This window comes from Microtus oregoni, unplaced genomic scaffold (assembly GCF_018167655.1).
Source record: "Microtus oregoni isolate MIOR12 unplaced genomic scaffold, Mior012 000032F_ref0000030, whole genome shotgun sequence".
Taxonomy (NCBI): domain Eukaryota; kingdom Metazoa; phylum Chordata; class Mammalia; order Rodentia; family Cricetidae; genus Microtus; species Microtus oregoni.
In genome coordinates, this window is record NW_024543091.1 from 14,241,864 (window position 1) to 14,258,567 (window position 16,704).

At 43.9% G+C, this 16,704-nt stretch overlaps 1 protein-coding gene across 1 annotated transcript in view; it reads right to left on the reverse strand.

The window, feature by feature from the left end:
- Prtg (protogenin) overlaps positions 1-16,704 on the reverse strand; it is a 108,886-nt gene that overhangs the window by 45,369 nt on the left and 46,813 nt on the right. The window contains exons 8-11 of the mRNA XM_041679824.1: positions 15,678-15,925; positions 12,746-12,910; positions 9,518-9,823; positions 7,708-7,896 (exon numbers count right to left, since the gene is read on the reverse strand). Coding sequence (XP_041535758.1) covers positions 7,708-7,896; positions 9,518-9,823; positions 12,746-12,910; positions 15,678-15,925 — 908 coding nt within the window. The remainder of the gene's footprint in view (positions 1-7,707; positions 7,897-9,517; positions 9,824-12,745; positions 12,911-15,677; positions 15,926-16,704) is intronic.

Consider the following 16,704-nt stretch of genomic DNA (forward strand, 5'->3'; position numbering starts at 1 on the left):
GATTCCTCCTCCTACCTCCCCTCTCAGCCTGCAAGTCCCACCCATACCCCCTGCCTAGCTATTGGCTGTTTGGCTTTTTATTACACCATCATAGCAGCATATCCTTCACACAATGTACACACATCCCACAATATCTTTCTTTAAGATTTTAATTGTTCTCGGGAGGCAGAGGCAGGTGGATCTCTGTGAGTTTGAGGCCAGCCTGGTCTACAAGAGCTAGTTCCAGGACAGGGTCCAAAGCCATAGAAAAACCCTATCTCAAAAAAAAACAAAAACAAACAAATGAAAAATACAAAAAAGATTTCAATTGTTTTTATTTTATGTGTACGGGTGTTTTGTCTGCCTGACATGCATGTCTGGTGTCCAAGGGGTCCAGAAGAAAGCATCAGGTCCTCTGGATTTAAAAGTTACAGACGGTTTTGAGTTGCTATGCGGGTGCTAGTAACTGATACCAGGTCTTCAGAAAGAACATCCAATGCTCATAACCACTGAGCAACTTCTCCAGCCCCAAGACAATTTCTTGATGAGATCCATGCCAAGTATAACACTGTTGTTTGAATGTCAAGTCTATTTCATTGTAATCCTTGAGAAGAACAATAATAAGTCAGGCCTATAACCAGGAAAGGAAATATGGGAATCCAAGAGACGCAAAAACTCTTATACAGCTGCAAGAAATGTAAGTCAAAATGTAACTCTGCTCACTGAGAGAAACCAAAGACTATAAGAAATCTGGACTTTATGGGGAGGAGGGGGGAGCAGGGAAGGGAGAATGGGAAAGTCCCAGTCTGTCTGTCCTCCCCCACCCCCCACCCCCATCCCTTCTCTTTTGAGAGCTGCATGAGACTAAACCACCTTAGGCTCTGGTGGCTCCATCTCTGGGCTCTTTAGTTCATGACTGAATCTTTTCTTTCTAGATACTTAACGAGCCTTCCTATTTTCTAACTATTTTGTAATACATGCCTTCCCTTCTTTCTTTGGGAAAATAAAAAGCAGATTAGGACCCCATCCTCAGGACCTCACTGAACCCTCACCGGGCTCTCACAGGTCCTGTTTCTAAACACAGCACATTAGGGCTTAAGGCTTCAACACAGGGGTTCTGTGAAGACAAAAGACTTCAGACCATAACACACACAAAAGCAAGAGCATTTGCTTTCCACCTTATTAGGAGAAAATTTCACTGACCCTCGGCTTAGACTCTCTATTCTCAAAAGTAGGAAGAAATGAAAGAACTTTAGGCTGCATCTAAACTCACTGAATATAATCTGTGGCTTAACAAGATCTATGGTTAATTTACACGCACACGCACACACACACACACACATATATACACACACCACATCCGCACATGTATGCAAACACATTATGTCTCAAGAAACATTTGTGCCCAAATTTAATAAACATGATAGACTTTGACTTGAGGAAAGCTGGTTTGAGGTGGCACATACCTGTAACTCTATCGCATGTGAGGTGGAAGCAGGAGGACCAGAGTTTAAGGCCAGCCTTGGACAAATCCCAGATCAACGATGTCTCAGAAAACCCAAGTCTACATCATCACTACCAACAACAAAACTTGGGAAAAACTTTTTAAAATACAGGCTCCACCCTGGGAAATAGATTCTTTTTCTCAGGGCTGGAATCCAACCCAAGGCTTGATTTGTGCTATGCAAGCGCTCGGCCGCTAAACTGTGCCAGGCTCTGGGGGAAGAGTTTTACAAACAGGAACAGCTGGCATCTCTTGTGGGGTTTGGACGCCGTTTGCAGGGTGCGGCACCAACCTCCGTCTGCATCACTTCTCCACTCTCCTGTGTCCTTAAACAGACATTGTTCATACTGTCTCCAGCTAAAAGATTAAGCAAAGAGCCAGGATTTGCCATCAAGCTGCAGAATTTGAAGTCAATCCTAGGCAAGAGAGACAATGCCTCACAGCTGGTACTTTTGTCTGATCTGCAAGAATGCCGGAAATGACAGAGGGAGGGAGTGGTGATGGGCACCTTCGGGTTCCCAAGCCAACCACAGGAAGACCTGACAGGGCAGGACTGTTTCCAAACTGAAAGAATAAAGATACTGTGGTCAGACACACTAATGTCAGATTTTTTTTTTTGAGACAGGGTTTCTCTGTGTAACTGCCCTGGCTACCCTGGAACTCACTTTGTAGATCAAGCTGGCCTCAAACTATCTCTGCCTCCTGAGTGCTGGGATTAAACACCACCTAGGCACTAGAGTCAGGATTTAAAGTTTCTCTCTCTCTGGGCTGACGAGATGGCTTAGCAGGTTAAGGCATTTGCTGCCAACCCTGACAAGCTAAGTTGATCCCCAGAGCCCACACGATGCAAGAAAAAACTGACTTCTTTGTCCTTGGGTCTCCACATCCACTCTGTGACACGCGCATGCCCACACACACACACACAAAATAAAAACAAATAACCGTAAAATTTATTTTTTTAAATAAATAATTAAGAGGAATTTTTTTCAATTAACTGTATCAGGGGACATAGATGTCTTATTATTTTTTGTCTATTGTGTGATAAATGCTGCAAACATTTATCTTGTAGCTTAGATGAACACACAAAGAGGCAAGGAAAAACTTATGAGTAAATCCTGAAGGATCATGAGCACAACACTCAGAACAGGTCCCAAAAGTGACCAAGTCACAAGCCTGATGCTTTCTTCTTCCCCTCCCGACAAAGCAAGCCAGATCCCAAGAAAGGAAACTGCATTTCAGAGTCAAACCAGAACAAACTAGAGACACTCAAATATTTCCTCTGCTCTATTAAATTCATATCACACTTTATTACTAAATGCTGGGGACTGGACACCAGGCCTTGTACATATAAAGCTATTACATATGATATTAAACTATCATATAGTATGTCATTATGCATTATATGGTTTATATATTATATTACTATAACATATATGCACTATTATATAATTTACTATTAAATTATATAATAATTTAAGACATGAGATTTCTTCAACCTACAAAGGAGTCCACATCTAAAGGACCCCAGCTTTGAAGCATTAGAGTAAAATGATGTAAAATGCCTCCCACTAATAACACCAATTAAATTTAGTTAACCGGGTACGTGCAGGAACACTGGGCAAGCCAGCCAATTAAATATCATTTGGCTTCATCCTTCCTGTTTTAAGCAGAACCTGGACCTCTCACAGCTTTTCGTCATCTTTTCTTTTTAAAGATATAAATACATTCGCTTTTCTGTCTTGTAGAACAAAGAATTGTACACATTTCCAGGGAGATCATGTCCTAATAACATACTTTCCAAAGAGAAAACTTAATTACCAGAAACGAAAGCAGCGACGATTGGGGGGTTGGCACTCAGAGGGGGTTGGTGTGAAAATGAAATTCTGAGAAAGCAGTTTGTTATACAAAACTGACACTCGATCAGTAAGCAGAAGCGTGTGAATTCATTTCCAAGGCCACTTAGGAGAGCCGGCTCCACTCTGAGCATCCTTCCCCGGCAAGGGCTCTGTGAAAGCCTGCATTCACCAGCCCAGGCACAAACAGGGTTCCCTTAACCTACTGCCCTCTGGACACATCACTCTCTGTTAAACAGGCAGCCACTGCCAGATGCTCTGGCTAAAAACGGTCCCAGATGGTCAGCTGTCCCCTTCACAGAGCACCCTGCCCTTCCCACATCTTAACACTTGCCTGCCAAAAGCTCGGCCAGGCTTTGATGGGAACTTAATAAAGCAGATTAGAATCCGGACTCTCAGGTTAGAAGGCACCTTGAAAAAAGTCTCTGCTCTACAGCTGAACAGTACTTGAACCCACACAGCCACATCCCCGCCAGCCACTCGGGGAGTTACTAGCAGATGCAGGGATCCTGAACCTGCTGCCTGGTTAGGAGTACCTACAAGTACAGAGGCCTCGCTACCTTGAACTCAAGCAATCCAGTCACTCAAACTAATTCTACAGTCAGGAAACACGGAGCTACTTAAATTGACACAGCATGTCCGCAATCCCAAAATAATGTTCTAGTTGACGCATTTAAAGTGACTTTACAGGCCTGGAGAGAAGGCGAGTAACATACTTGCCTCCCAGGCATGACAGCCTCTGTTTGGATCCGGTAGCACATACATAAAAACACAACCTATGGAATCCCAGCACTGGGAAGGCAGAGACAGGAGGCCCCTGGGGCTTGCTGCTCAGTTTATCTAACCGGTCAGAGCTCCAAGTTCAGTGAGGGGGAACTTATCTCCAAAAGGCAAGGTGGAGAGCGGAAGGAAGACAACCGACTTTAACCTCCGGCTTGTGTGTGTGTGTGTGTGTGTGTGTTTATACACATGCATAAGTACATGAGTAAATACGTGTGCTTCCCCACACAAAAGGGATTCTAGATGGAGCTACGTCAAATGGCACACATAGCACATGTTACAGCAAAACTAGTACATGTGTATGATCACATACGTGCCGTGTGTGCGCTTACACATCCGTGTGTGTGGATGCAGATGCACACACGGCATGGCATATGTGTGAGGGTCAGAGGATAGCCTCAGGTGTCAGTACTCCCTACTCCCACCTTGTTTGGGACACCTTCCTATCCCCCACCCACACGGCCTGGCACACCAGGCTAGCTGTCCCTGAGCTTCCCAGAGTCTCCTGTCTCCCATCTCCTCCCCACGTCCTTGTAGGCACGCTAGGATTACAGTCACGTGACACCACGACCAGATTTACAAGGGTTCTGGGCATTCAAACTCAGGTCCTCGTGCGCTTTCCCATCAAGCCGCCTTCCCAGCCCCATAGAACTGATTTTTTTTCTTTTTTATTTTATTTATTTATTTATTTATTTATTAAGGATTTCTGCCTCCTCCCCGCAACCGCTTCCCATTTCCCTCCCCCTCCCCCGATCAAGTCCCCTCCCTCATCTGCTCGAAGAGCAATCAGGGTTCCCTGACCTGTGGGAAGCCAAAGGACCCCCCACCTCTGTCCAGGTCTCGTAAGGTGAGCATCCAAACTGCCTAGGCTCCCCCAAAGCCAGTATGTGCAGTAGGATCAAAAACCCACTGCGATTGTTCTTGAGTTCTCAGTATTCCTCATTGTCCGCTATGTTCAGCTAGTCCGGATTTATCCCATGCTTTTTCAGACCTAGGCCAGCTGGCCTTGGTGAGTTCCCGATAGAACATCCCCATTGTCTCAGTGTGTGGGAGCACCCCTCGTACTCCCCATAGAACTGATTTTTAAAAAGGAAGAGGAAACAAGTTTATAGTTTGAAAGCTATTATTTGGAGAGCATAAGAGTTAAAAAAAAAATCAGTGGGCCTATCTCCCTTCCTCTACCTCTCTCCAAACGGATAAAATATGGAACATTCTGTATATATGCGTCTTTTCCTTATCTATTCCATTCACAGCTGCCCTAGAAAACTTTTAGATGTTAGCTAATTGGAGTTGGAGAGGTGGCTCGGCAGGTAAGAGCACACGTTGCTTTTCCAGAGGATCTGATTCTCCCTACCCACCTCCAAGAGGTAAGACACTTCCTTCAAGCCTCTGAGGGCACCTGCAGTCCTGTGCACATACCCTACACAAATACACATGGTAAAAAATAATAATAAAAATAAATTTTAACGACACGTTAAAGAATTGCATTTAACTACTGGTGAGTTTTGTTTTGTTTTGTTTTCTGAGACAAATGAATTTGTTACATAGCTGAAGATGATCTCCAAGTCCACACCTCCCCTACCACCCTCTCCAGAGCGCTGGGATTACAACTGTGCACCACCCCACTTGCTGGCAAAGTCTCGGGGCAACATTTCTGAGCTTCTTGCAAGAGCAGAGATTATTTTACTTCCTAAGCAATTAAACAACTTTTTAAGATAAACTAGCTGGAATGTATGCCCAAGAATCATGTTGAAGAATATGTTTCTGTTTCTCCTACATATTTCAACTTCCTTAACAATGAGAAAAATTGAAGTACTGAGTTTGATCTATACACTTTCTTGTATATTTTTGAACATTTATTCATTTTATGCATATGAGTGTTTTGCCTGCATATGTATCTATGTGCTTATGTGTGTACCTGGTGTCCTTGGAGGCCAGAGGAGGTTGTCAGATCCCCTGGGACTGGCGTTACAGGTGGCTGAGGTGCCACATGAATGCTTGTGTCCTCAGAAACAGCAGCAAGTGCTCTAGTCTCTGAGCCATCCCCCTATCCCCTAGAAGTTATTTTGATTTATGTGTCTGCAGGAGCATCTACGTGCAAGTGCAGATGGTCTCCTGCAGCGGTAGTTACAGGTGGGTGTGAGCTGCCATCCGGATGCAGGAACCAGATTCTGGTCCTCTGCAACAGTAGTACATGCTCATAACCACTGGACCGTCCCCACCTTGATCTACAGCTCTTCACCAACTGTCTCACAGCCTGTTTTCCGACTGGATACAAGCAACAAGTCCCCCCTCAGCAACCACGAGCTCATGGAAAGAGAGGGCACTGAGAAGCCACAAGCATGGAAGTCTCGGGCTCTAGAGGCTGGGCTAACATCATCGTAACCAGTGGATTAAGGAGGAAGCTCGACCTGGACCATATGTCACGGCTCATCATTTATAAGCTTCATGACAGAGATCGACAGTAAATTTATTTAACTGAATGCAGATTAAATTAAAAACCAAATAATAAGATTACAAGCAAAACACCATCTGGAAAACCATGGCAAGGAACCATGGGATGGATTTCTGTGCTCCTGCATCTGGGGACAGGTTCACAGCGTGTCCTATTGACCCAGGGATGGAAATGGTGATGCCCACACTAGAGCCTCTCCCCTGACATCATCTCCAAAGGGTAATCTGAAAGGAGAAACCACAGGGGTTCATAAACTCCTACTGTGTGCTTTGACACCACAACAGTCCAGGGGGTCTCTCTGGTCTCCCACTGTGTCTTTCTCTGTCTCAGTGCTCCTGTCCCCCTCCTTCCCTCTCTTTCCCTCTCACTACAGAGCTGGAGATTAAACCTAGGGATTAAACCTTCATGCGTGTTAGGCAAGCTCTCCACAACTGAGTCAACTCCCCAGCCCCAATCTCATAATTTGTTAAACACGATTACATCATGGAGTTCTTTTCCCCTATAAAGAAAATAAAATAAGGACAAGGTAGTGTCTCTGAGAACACAGATGACGCCAACACCAGGGGTGTGTGTTTTATCTCCAGTGCGTCTGAGACCATGGAGTAAATATTTACAGCCATGCGGGGCCGAGGTAGGGGCATTGTTACATTTATGTAAATCGTTTTATACCAATATAGCAATCAAGCAAATTCTAAGTTAAACGTACTTAAAATCACTTTGCAAAATCTTCACTCTGCAATCTTATTCTTTGTTTTATGTGTGTGTGTGAACAGACATGTGTAACGTGGGCGCAGGCATCCACAAGTCTGCATGCATGTGGAGGACAAAGGGTAATTCTCAGGGGTCAGTTCCCCCCTTCCACACTGACATCGGGGGACTGAGCTCTGGTCACCAGGCTTGCACAGCGAGTGTTTGTGCCCACTGCACCATCTTGCCGGCCCCTACAATCCTCTTCTACCTCCAACGGATACCCATAATAACAGACAGAGATCTCGCTGTATCAAAAGGGACCATTAAAAAGAGAAACAGACCCCCAGGGTGGGAGGAAAGGAGACCTGTGTAAGGTCACAGTCAGCCTCTTTCCCCACTGGTCGCAGCAGGGGGATAAAGGATCTGCACTGCGCAGGCACACTCACCCAAGCCGCTGAGCGTATAGAGCAGGTCAGCGGTGTCTAGGAAGACAGGCCCATTCTCCTGCTGCCCTTCCTCTTTATAAAAGAGCTTGTAGCCCTGAATGGCGGCTGGGTCCTCGGGATCTCGCATCCACCTCACGGAGATGGTAGTGCAGTTCAGGGGTTCCAAATGCAGCTCAGGAGACTTAGGGGCTAGAAGAGACAGCGCCGTGTCAACAACCCAGTCCACAGGAAGCCAGAACGCAACACACAACTCTCAGCTTCGAGCCAGCGCCACAGAATCCAACCATCACACTCTGACCTAACGTTCAAAATTGCACAGTGACACCCAGCAGGATGGCTCAGTGGGGAAAGAAACTTGTTGCCAAATCTGATGAACTGAGTTCGAGTCCCAGGTCCCACCAAGTGGAAAAAGAGACCAACTCCCACAAGTTCTCTGCTTTCCACACATGTGACTTCACCTCTCTCTCTCTCTCTCTCTCTCTCTCTCTCTCTCTCTCTCTCACACACACACACACACACACACACACACACACAATTTACCAATTTCATAATGTTTAGTTTAGAACTAGGATTTAAAATATACCACCTAAAAGACTAAAATACGTAACAAGTTAGTATCTATATATTTGTAAATGCAACTTTAAAAAAAAAAAAAAGAATGAACGGGGCTGGAGAGATGGGTCAGTGGTTAAGAACATTGCTTGTTCTTCCAAAGGTTCTGAGTTCAATTCCCAGCAACCACATGGTGGCTCACAACCATCTGTAATGAGGTCTGGTGCCCTCTTCTGGCCTGCAGGCATACGTGTAGGCAGAATATTGTATACATAATAAATAAATAATTTTAAAAAGTGAACTGTGTATTCTAATTTTTTCTGAAGAGTATTTCCAGTCAGTTGACAACAGCCCAGTCATGTCAGACGCCACATGAGTAACAGCCTACATTTCGAACTGTCTTTTGAACTCATGACTGAAGAGCACACAGCACCATTCAGTAGGGCTCAGTTACTACGCTCCCTCTGGTATCCAGTCTGACCGGGACTCATCAGCTCTACCCTCAAATGGACAAACAGAAAAGTTTAATCAAAGCCTTAGTTTATTTATGAACCTAGGACCTTGTACACGGCAAGCGCCCTGCTGACCACACGGCAGCCCACTCCTCTTTCTGCACTTTCTTTGATAGGTTTTCATAGTATAGGTTCTTATATCCCATGCTGGCTTCAACCTCAGTAACCACAGTCAGCGATGACCTTCCCATCCCTCGCCTCTACTTCTCTCTAGAGCTGGGAGTATGTATGGGAATGCAGCTTTGAAGCACTAGACCTGGTTAAGGCGATTCTAGGTGCTGAACTCAGTCAGGGCTTTGAGAATATTAGAAAAATACCCTGCCAAATAAGCTATGGCACTAGTCCCAAGGAAAGGTTTAGGTTTTTCAATTAAGTTCATAACCTGTGTGATATTTGCAAACATGAAACAAAAACATAAAATATGGGATGGAAAAAAATGGGATGGAGAGATGACTCAACAGTTACGAGCACGGGCTGTCCTTCTAGAGGACCCGGGTTTAATTTCCAGCATCCACATGGCAGCTCACAACCACCCATTACCCAGTCCCAGGGATTTGACGCCTTCTTTTGGCCTCTGCACACAAGTGGTGGGCAGACATGCATGCAGGCAAAACACCTATACACACAAAACAGAAAATAAGAATTTAAAAAATAAGATACAGATTTGTTACATGTAACTAAGAGTGGAAAATTCTAATTCCAAAGTAAAACACTTCTCTTCCTGAAAGGTCCTTGAGAGGTGTTACCTTTTACACTCGTGGCTTTGGGCGTCCTGTGTGAGGTCCACACGGATGACTCTCCCAGCCCCACGCGGGTGGCAGCAGTAATCCGGACCAGGTAGACGCTATCAGGCTTCAGGCCTTCCAGGAGGTACTCATGCACAGTCCCCGGGAGTTCCACAACTTGGATGGCATTCTCAGTGCTCAGGCGGAAGGACAGCCGATACAGCACCACTTGGCCGCGCCGGTACTTGGCAGGGATTGGCAGCCAGGAGACGAGAATGTCGGTGGGACTTCGGCTGGTCAAGCTAATTTCAGGAGGTCTTAGGGGCACTAGTGAAGTGAGAAAATACATTGTTCATAAAGATTTACAATCAAGCTTCTACTCAGCACAGTCATATTTATGGGTCCTCTCAATGGAAACACATAACATGGTTACTATGGAGATGCTCCGGGCAGGAGGAGAGGTTCTCAGTGAAGCTGACTTCCAGCCAGAAAAAAGGAAACACAATGAGGGGGCCATACAAGTATGGCCGTCAGTTTGCTGGGATTGTTAGGGTTACCTGAGATGAATATGGGCTAATCATATAATAAGAGACAAATCCACACATAAGTCTACCAAAATACCTTCGAAGCAAGGGAGGGTGTGTCACGTGAGAGGGCAAAAGCCCAGGAGCCAGAATTGCAACTAAGAAATTTTTTGATGCGTAAGAGTCTCATAAACACTTTCAGTAATGTAGCAGGATACAAGATTAACTCAAAAAAAAAATCAGTAGCCCTCCTGTACACAGATGATAAATGGGCTGAGAAAGAAATCAGACAAACATCACCCTTCACAATAGCTACACATAGCATAAAATATCTCAGAGTAACTCTAACCAAACAAATGGAAGACCTGTATGACAAGAACTTCAAATCTTTGAAGAAAGAAATTGAAGAGGAAACCAGAAAATGGAAAGATCTCCCATGTTCTTGGGTAGGTAGAATTAACACAGTAAACATGGCAATCTTATCAAAAGCAATCTAAAGATTCAATGCAATGCCCATCAAAATGGCAGCAAAATTCTTCACAGACCCTGAAAGAACAGTACTCAACTTCATATGGAAGAGCAAAAAACCAAGATAGCCAAAACAGTCCTGTACAATAAAGAAACTTCTGGAGGTATCACAATCCTTGACTGCAAACTCTACTACAGAGCTATAGTACTGAAAACAGTCTGGTATTGGCATAAAAACAGACAGGAGGAAAAATGGAACCGAATCGAAAGCCCAGATATTAATCCACACACCTTCGAACACCTGATTTTTGACAAAGAAGCAAAAAATATAAAATGGAAAAAAGAAAGCATATTTAACAAATGGCGCGGGCATAATTGGATATCAACATGTAGAAGAATGAAAATAGACCCATATCTATCACCATGCACAAAATTCATGTCCAAATGGATCAAAGACCTCAACATAAAGCCAGCCACATTGAACCTCATAGAAGAGAAAGTGGGAAGTACACTTGAACACATTGGCACAGGAGACTACTTCCTAAATATAACCCCAGTAGCACACAGACACTGAGAGAAACAATAATGGTACCTCCTGAAACTGAGAAGCTTCTGTAAAGCAAAGGACACAGTCAACAAGACAAAACGGCAGCCTACAGAATGGGAAAACACCTTCACCAACCCCACATCAGACTGAGGTCTGATCTCCAAAATATACAAAGAACTCAAGAAATTGGTCATCAAAAGAACAAATAATCCAATAAAAAAAATGGGGCACAAACTTAAACAGAGAACTCTCAACAGAGGAATCTAAAATGGCTGAAAGACACTTAGGGAAATGTTAAATATCCTTAGTTATCAGAGAAATGCAAATCAAAACAACTCTGAAATTCCATCTTATACCTGTCAGAATGGCCAAGATCAAAAACACTGATGACAACTTATGCTGGAAAGGTTGTGGGGAAAAGGGGACACTTCTGCATTGTTGATGGGAATGCAAACTGGTACAACCCCTTTGGATGTCAGTGTGGCGATTTCTCAGAAAATTAGGAAACAACCTTCCTTAAGACCCAGTAATACCACTTTTGGGTATATACCAAAGGATGTTCAATCATGCCACAAGGACATATGCTCAACTATACTCATAGCAACATTGTTTGTCATAGCCAGAACCTGGAAACAACCTAAATGACCCTTGACCAAAGAATGGATAAGGAAAATGTGGTACATTTACACAATGGAGTGCTACACAGCAGAAAAAATAAATAATGACATCTTGAATTTTGCAGGAGAATGGATGGAGCTAGAAAACATCATTTTAAGTGAGGTAATCTAGACCCAGAAAGACAATAATCATATGTACTTACTCATAAGTGGCTTTTAGATATAAAGCAAAGAAAACCAGCCTATAAATCACAATCCCAGAGAACCTAGATAACAATGAGGACCCTAAGAGACACATACATGGATCTAATCTACATGGGAAGTAAAAAAAAGACAAGATCTGAGTAAATTAGGAGCATGGGGACCATGTGAGAGGGTAGGAGGGGAGGGAAGAAAAGGAGGGAAGGCAGAGAAAAATGTAGAGCTCAATAAAACAAAAGTCTCATATTAAAAATGAACATGAATTTTATTATTTTCTAATTATTAATTTATTTATGTGTTTGTGTGTGAGCCTGAGCATGCCCTGATGTTGAATGGCACAGTCCCCTGGATTGAAGTGCTCTCTACAGTCCTCTGAACTGAAGTGCTCCCTACAGGAGCCCATGAGACTCACGGGGTCCACCAAGTGTCAAGTGTAGAAAACCTAAGTTTGGCAGATTCTCGAAAGCCCCTTTACAAAAGAAGCAAACTGCTGGGAAAGGAGACACTGGCCAGCCTGCGCAGTGGGGGATTCTTGCCTACAAATACTCATCTCATTTTTAAAAAAACCATCTACTACCTTCTTAAATGCGTTATTATTTGAATGTTTGTCGGTGTGTAAATTTGTGTACTATACGCATGCAGTGCCCACAGAGTCAGAAGAGGGCATCAGATCCCCTGGAACTAAAGTTATAGCCAATGTTGAAAAACAAAATCTTTTTTTTTTTAAGTGTCCTTTATCATGTTATGACCAAAAGCAAGGGTGAGATACGAGATCGCACCTGGCCTGTGGCTTTAACGTAACAGTTTCCATTTAACCAAACACACTTCCTCACCGAGAGTGACCAAATCTACAAACGTTCACACTTGATAACCCAGAGCTGTGTTTTCTTACCATCTTCTAGAGTGTTCTGGGTCACATGGTCCGACATCTGGCTGGCTCCCATTGGCATGTACGCCACGATGTAGAAAGTGTAGTTGCTGGCGGGTTCTAGGTCATCGATGATGTAATGAGTTGTGTCATTCCCAAGGACCACCTGATACTCCTCGTTATTTAAACCTAGACCAAAGGATCCATGTTTTAAAATGACAAATATTCAGCCAGGCAGTGGTGGCACACACCTTTAGTCCCAACACTTGGGAGGCAGAGGCAGGCAGATCTCTGTGAGTAAGAGAGCAGGCTGGTCTATAAAGTAAGTTCCAGGATAGCCAGAGCCACAGAAAATCCCTGTTTCAGAAAACCAAACTAACCAACCAACCAAACAAACAAAAACAAATATTGAAAATAACTCTAGTATGGCCATTTCCCCTCATGGTTACCTCTGTCACTTTCAATGAGCCTGCACACCAAACCCTTCAGAACACAGAAGGTCTTTACTGCCTAAAAGTAACCAAGTTCTCTGTCTAAAGATTACTGGTTGGAACATTTGCCAAAAAGAAACCACCTTCTCTAATCTCTAGTCGTTTACCATCTAGTGAAAACAGGAGGAATGTAGGGAGGAGGGAGGAAGGAGAGCACAGCACAACAGAATACTGGACCACAGCAAGCAAATGGCCTGGCTTCAAGTCAGGCTTTCTGTTGAGCAAAAACAGAGAGGGTGGGGAACGCACAGGGTCTGCCTTTTACGAATACAAACCCAGTGCAAGGCTGGCCTGCAAGAATCTCACTCTACCCTAGAGATACATACTACATGGGTCAACCCAGAGAACATACTACATCGGTCAAAACAGGTCTTTCCTTTTTTAACACTAAAAGTGAAAAGGAAGAGTGTCCCATGGTGAGCATTTGGTTTTTTAAACAGCGAAACAAATTCTCAGGGATTCTTAGTAAGATAGGCAAGGTGAGGGACAGAAGGGATCTATCTGTCTGTGTGGGCTTAATTCCTGCGGTGCAGACCCAGAGAACGAAGGCTTCGCGCCGCCAGCCTCCGTGCGCACAAAAGTCCACAGGCAGCGCTTGTCAACTCGACCAAACCGTTCCCAGCCCCGGCTCCTTCTCCCTGCCCTGGATTTATAAACAAAACAGAAGGCACATTCCAGCACCGAGTTTCCCACATTTCTGAATTAACTTCATAGCATTTTAATTAGACAAGATTAGAGGCGTTTCACAACACACTGGCTAATGGCTGGTTAATTAGGAGCCGCATAGTACAATTTCTGACCTACTAAACAAAGTCCTTGAGTTCAGATTAAAAAGCCTTGTTCTGCCCCTGAATGGACCGCTGAGCCGCACGCAGGGGCGCTAATGAAGCCCGCACAATAGTGTGCTCGAGTGGGCCCCGCCAAAGCCAGCATTCCTTTCACCTTCCCAAGTCAGCGGAGAGAATGAACACACTCCAGCATGCTCGGACCAGAACATTCTTCTTGCTACCAGGGACCTTGATTTACATTCAAAATATCCCTTTTCAAAACACCGCTTAGAAGTGTAAAACCCAAACTGCAAGCCACCTGTCTCCGCAGACAGCCTTAGCCCAGCACCGTTCTTTCAGTGCTCGTGCTGGTCCGTAGGACACAGTGCTTAAAAGCCGACTGCTCCCGTATACAGCTAGCAGGTGTAAGCCTGAGTCAATGGATTTGTAAACAGCCTTTCTGCTTCTGAAACTATTTTGTCTAAGAGTAAGATAAAAAGGATTTATTCTTAACCCCCCCCAACCAGTAATTCTAAACAAGAATTATAAGATATTTGGTATTTAACTTTTTCAGACTTAAGTGTACACGAGTGTACATGTGTATTTGTGTATATGACTGTCTACATTTTTGTATGTGCACCACATATGTGCCTATGCCAAAGGATGCCAGAAGAGAGGGTTGGATCCCCGAGAGCTAGAGTTGTAGGCAATAGGAAACACCTGATGTGAGTTCTGAGAACCGAACCCAGGTCCTTAGCATAAGCAGCAAGTGCCTGAACCACTGAACTGTCTCTCGAGCTCCTGGTATTCAATTTGATATAGTAAATGAGACACCACAAAAATGTCTTATTCAACTTTTTTCCTAACTTTTTTTCTTTTGGATTAAACCCAGAGCCTTCTTACACAGCTATCTGAGGATTCTACCATTGAGCTGTATCACAGCCTATCATGTTTGATTTGCTTTCAAAATGAAAATATTCAACATACATGGAATTGAAAATTGCCACAGTTTCTGAGTGGTAGAGTCTCCCTTTAATCCAAGCAATCAGGAAGCAGAGGCAGGCAGATGGATCCCAGTGAGTTCAAGACCAGCCTGGTCTACAGAGTGAGTTCCAGGACAACCAAGGCTATGCAGAGGAAACCCTGACTCAGAAAGAGAGGAGGAGGAAGAGGAGGAGGAGAAGGAGAAGGAGGAGGAAGAAAAAAGAAGAGACTTTTCTCTGCATGGATGCTTTGAGGATTATTCATGCTTCTGACAGTAACTCTCCAAGTCACCCCAATAACCTCACTGGTGGGACAGATCTTTGATTTGCCATCAGGACCTTAGAAGGAGACAGGAGTTGATGTTATATAGTCCCCTTGGTGAAAATTCTCTTAACAGTTGTGTAAGCTGTTACTCATTCTGAAGACAAATGCTTTGTTTTGGTTTGGCTAAGATACAAGTTCATATAGCCCAGGTTGGCCTCAAATTTGCTATGACGTTGAGGATGACCTTGAACTTCTGATTTGCCTCCCTCTACCTCCCAAGTGTTTAGATCACAGGTGTGAGCCACCATGTCGGGTTTCAGTAGTTCTGGGGATCAAGGCCAGGACCTCATGCATGCCAGGCAAGCACTTCACCAGCTGAGCAATGTCTTTAGCTGCTGAAAACACTCATGATAGCAAACAGTGCTGAGAAAAGGCTCCCGCACCACCTACCTTCGGCCTTCATGTAGTGCACAGAGTAGGCAATGACCTTGTCTGAGTTGTATAGCGGCCTCTCCCAAGCTAGAAGGATGGCGGAGCTCGACATGGTTTCAGCATGGACATTGTACGGAGCGCTGGGTCTGTCTTCCGACATGACCACGGTCAGTCTGGCTCGAGACAGAGCAGATCCTTGGCTGTTTTCGGCCATGCACTGATAAAAAGCATCATCTTCTGGGATAATCTGGTTGATCACCAATTTGCTGAGGAAAGGAAAAATATTTATATCCATAAAAAAATTCTAAGAATGATATTGAAAGGCTATTGTTAAATGTACCCTCATCTTACATGAAAACACACTGGAACAACCAGTTCTAATTAAAAATAATCTACATTAATTATTCAAAATTATTCTGATTTGTATTATCAGTCTTCATCAGTATTTATGGCAGCCAAATTCTCTGTGCTTTAATCACTTTTTTTTGTTAAATGGTGTTTAGTAAGGAAGCATATTACTCTATTCTATTGTCTATACTCAACTCATATTACAAGGCACACATAAAGTTCAGGCCAACAAAAAAAATTAAAGTTTTGGGGCTGGAGAGATGGCTCAGAGGTTAAGAGCATTGCCTGCTCTTCCAAAGGTCCTGAGTTCAATTCCCAGCAACCACATGGTGGCTCACAACCATCTATAATGGGGTCTGGTGCCCTCTGCTGGCCTGCAGGCATACACACAGACAGAATATTGTATACATAATAAATAAATAAATATTTTTAAAAAAATTAAAGTTTTGTTCAACTAGATGAGAATGTTATAAGAATAAAAATCATATGTGTGTGTGTGTGTGTGTGTGTTGTGGGATATTTGTACACTGTGTGAAGATGCATTGCTGTGATTGTTGTAATAAAAAGCTGACCAATCAATAGCCAGGCAGGACTTCCAGACAGAGAGAGAACTCTGGAAAGAAGAAAGGCAGAGTTGTCAGCCAGATGCAGAAGAAGCAGGATAGGCAGTACAGAGAAGAGGTAACGAGCCATGTGA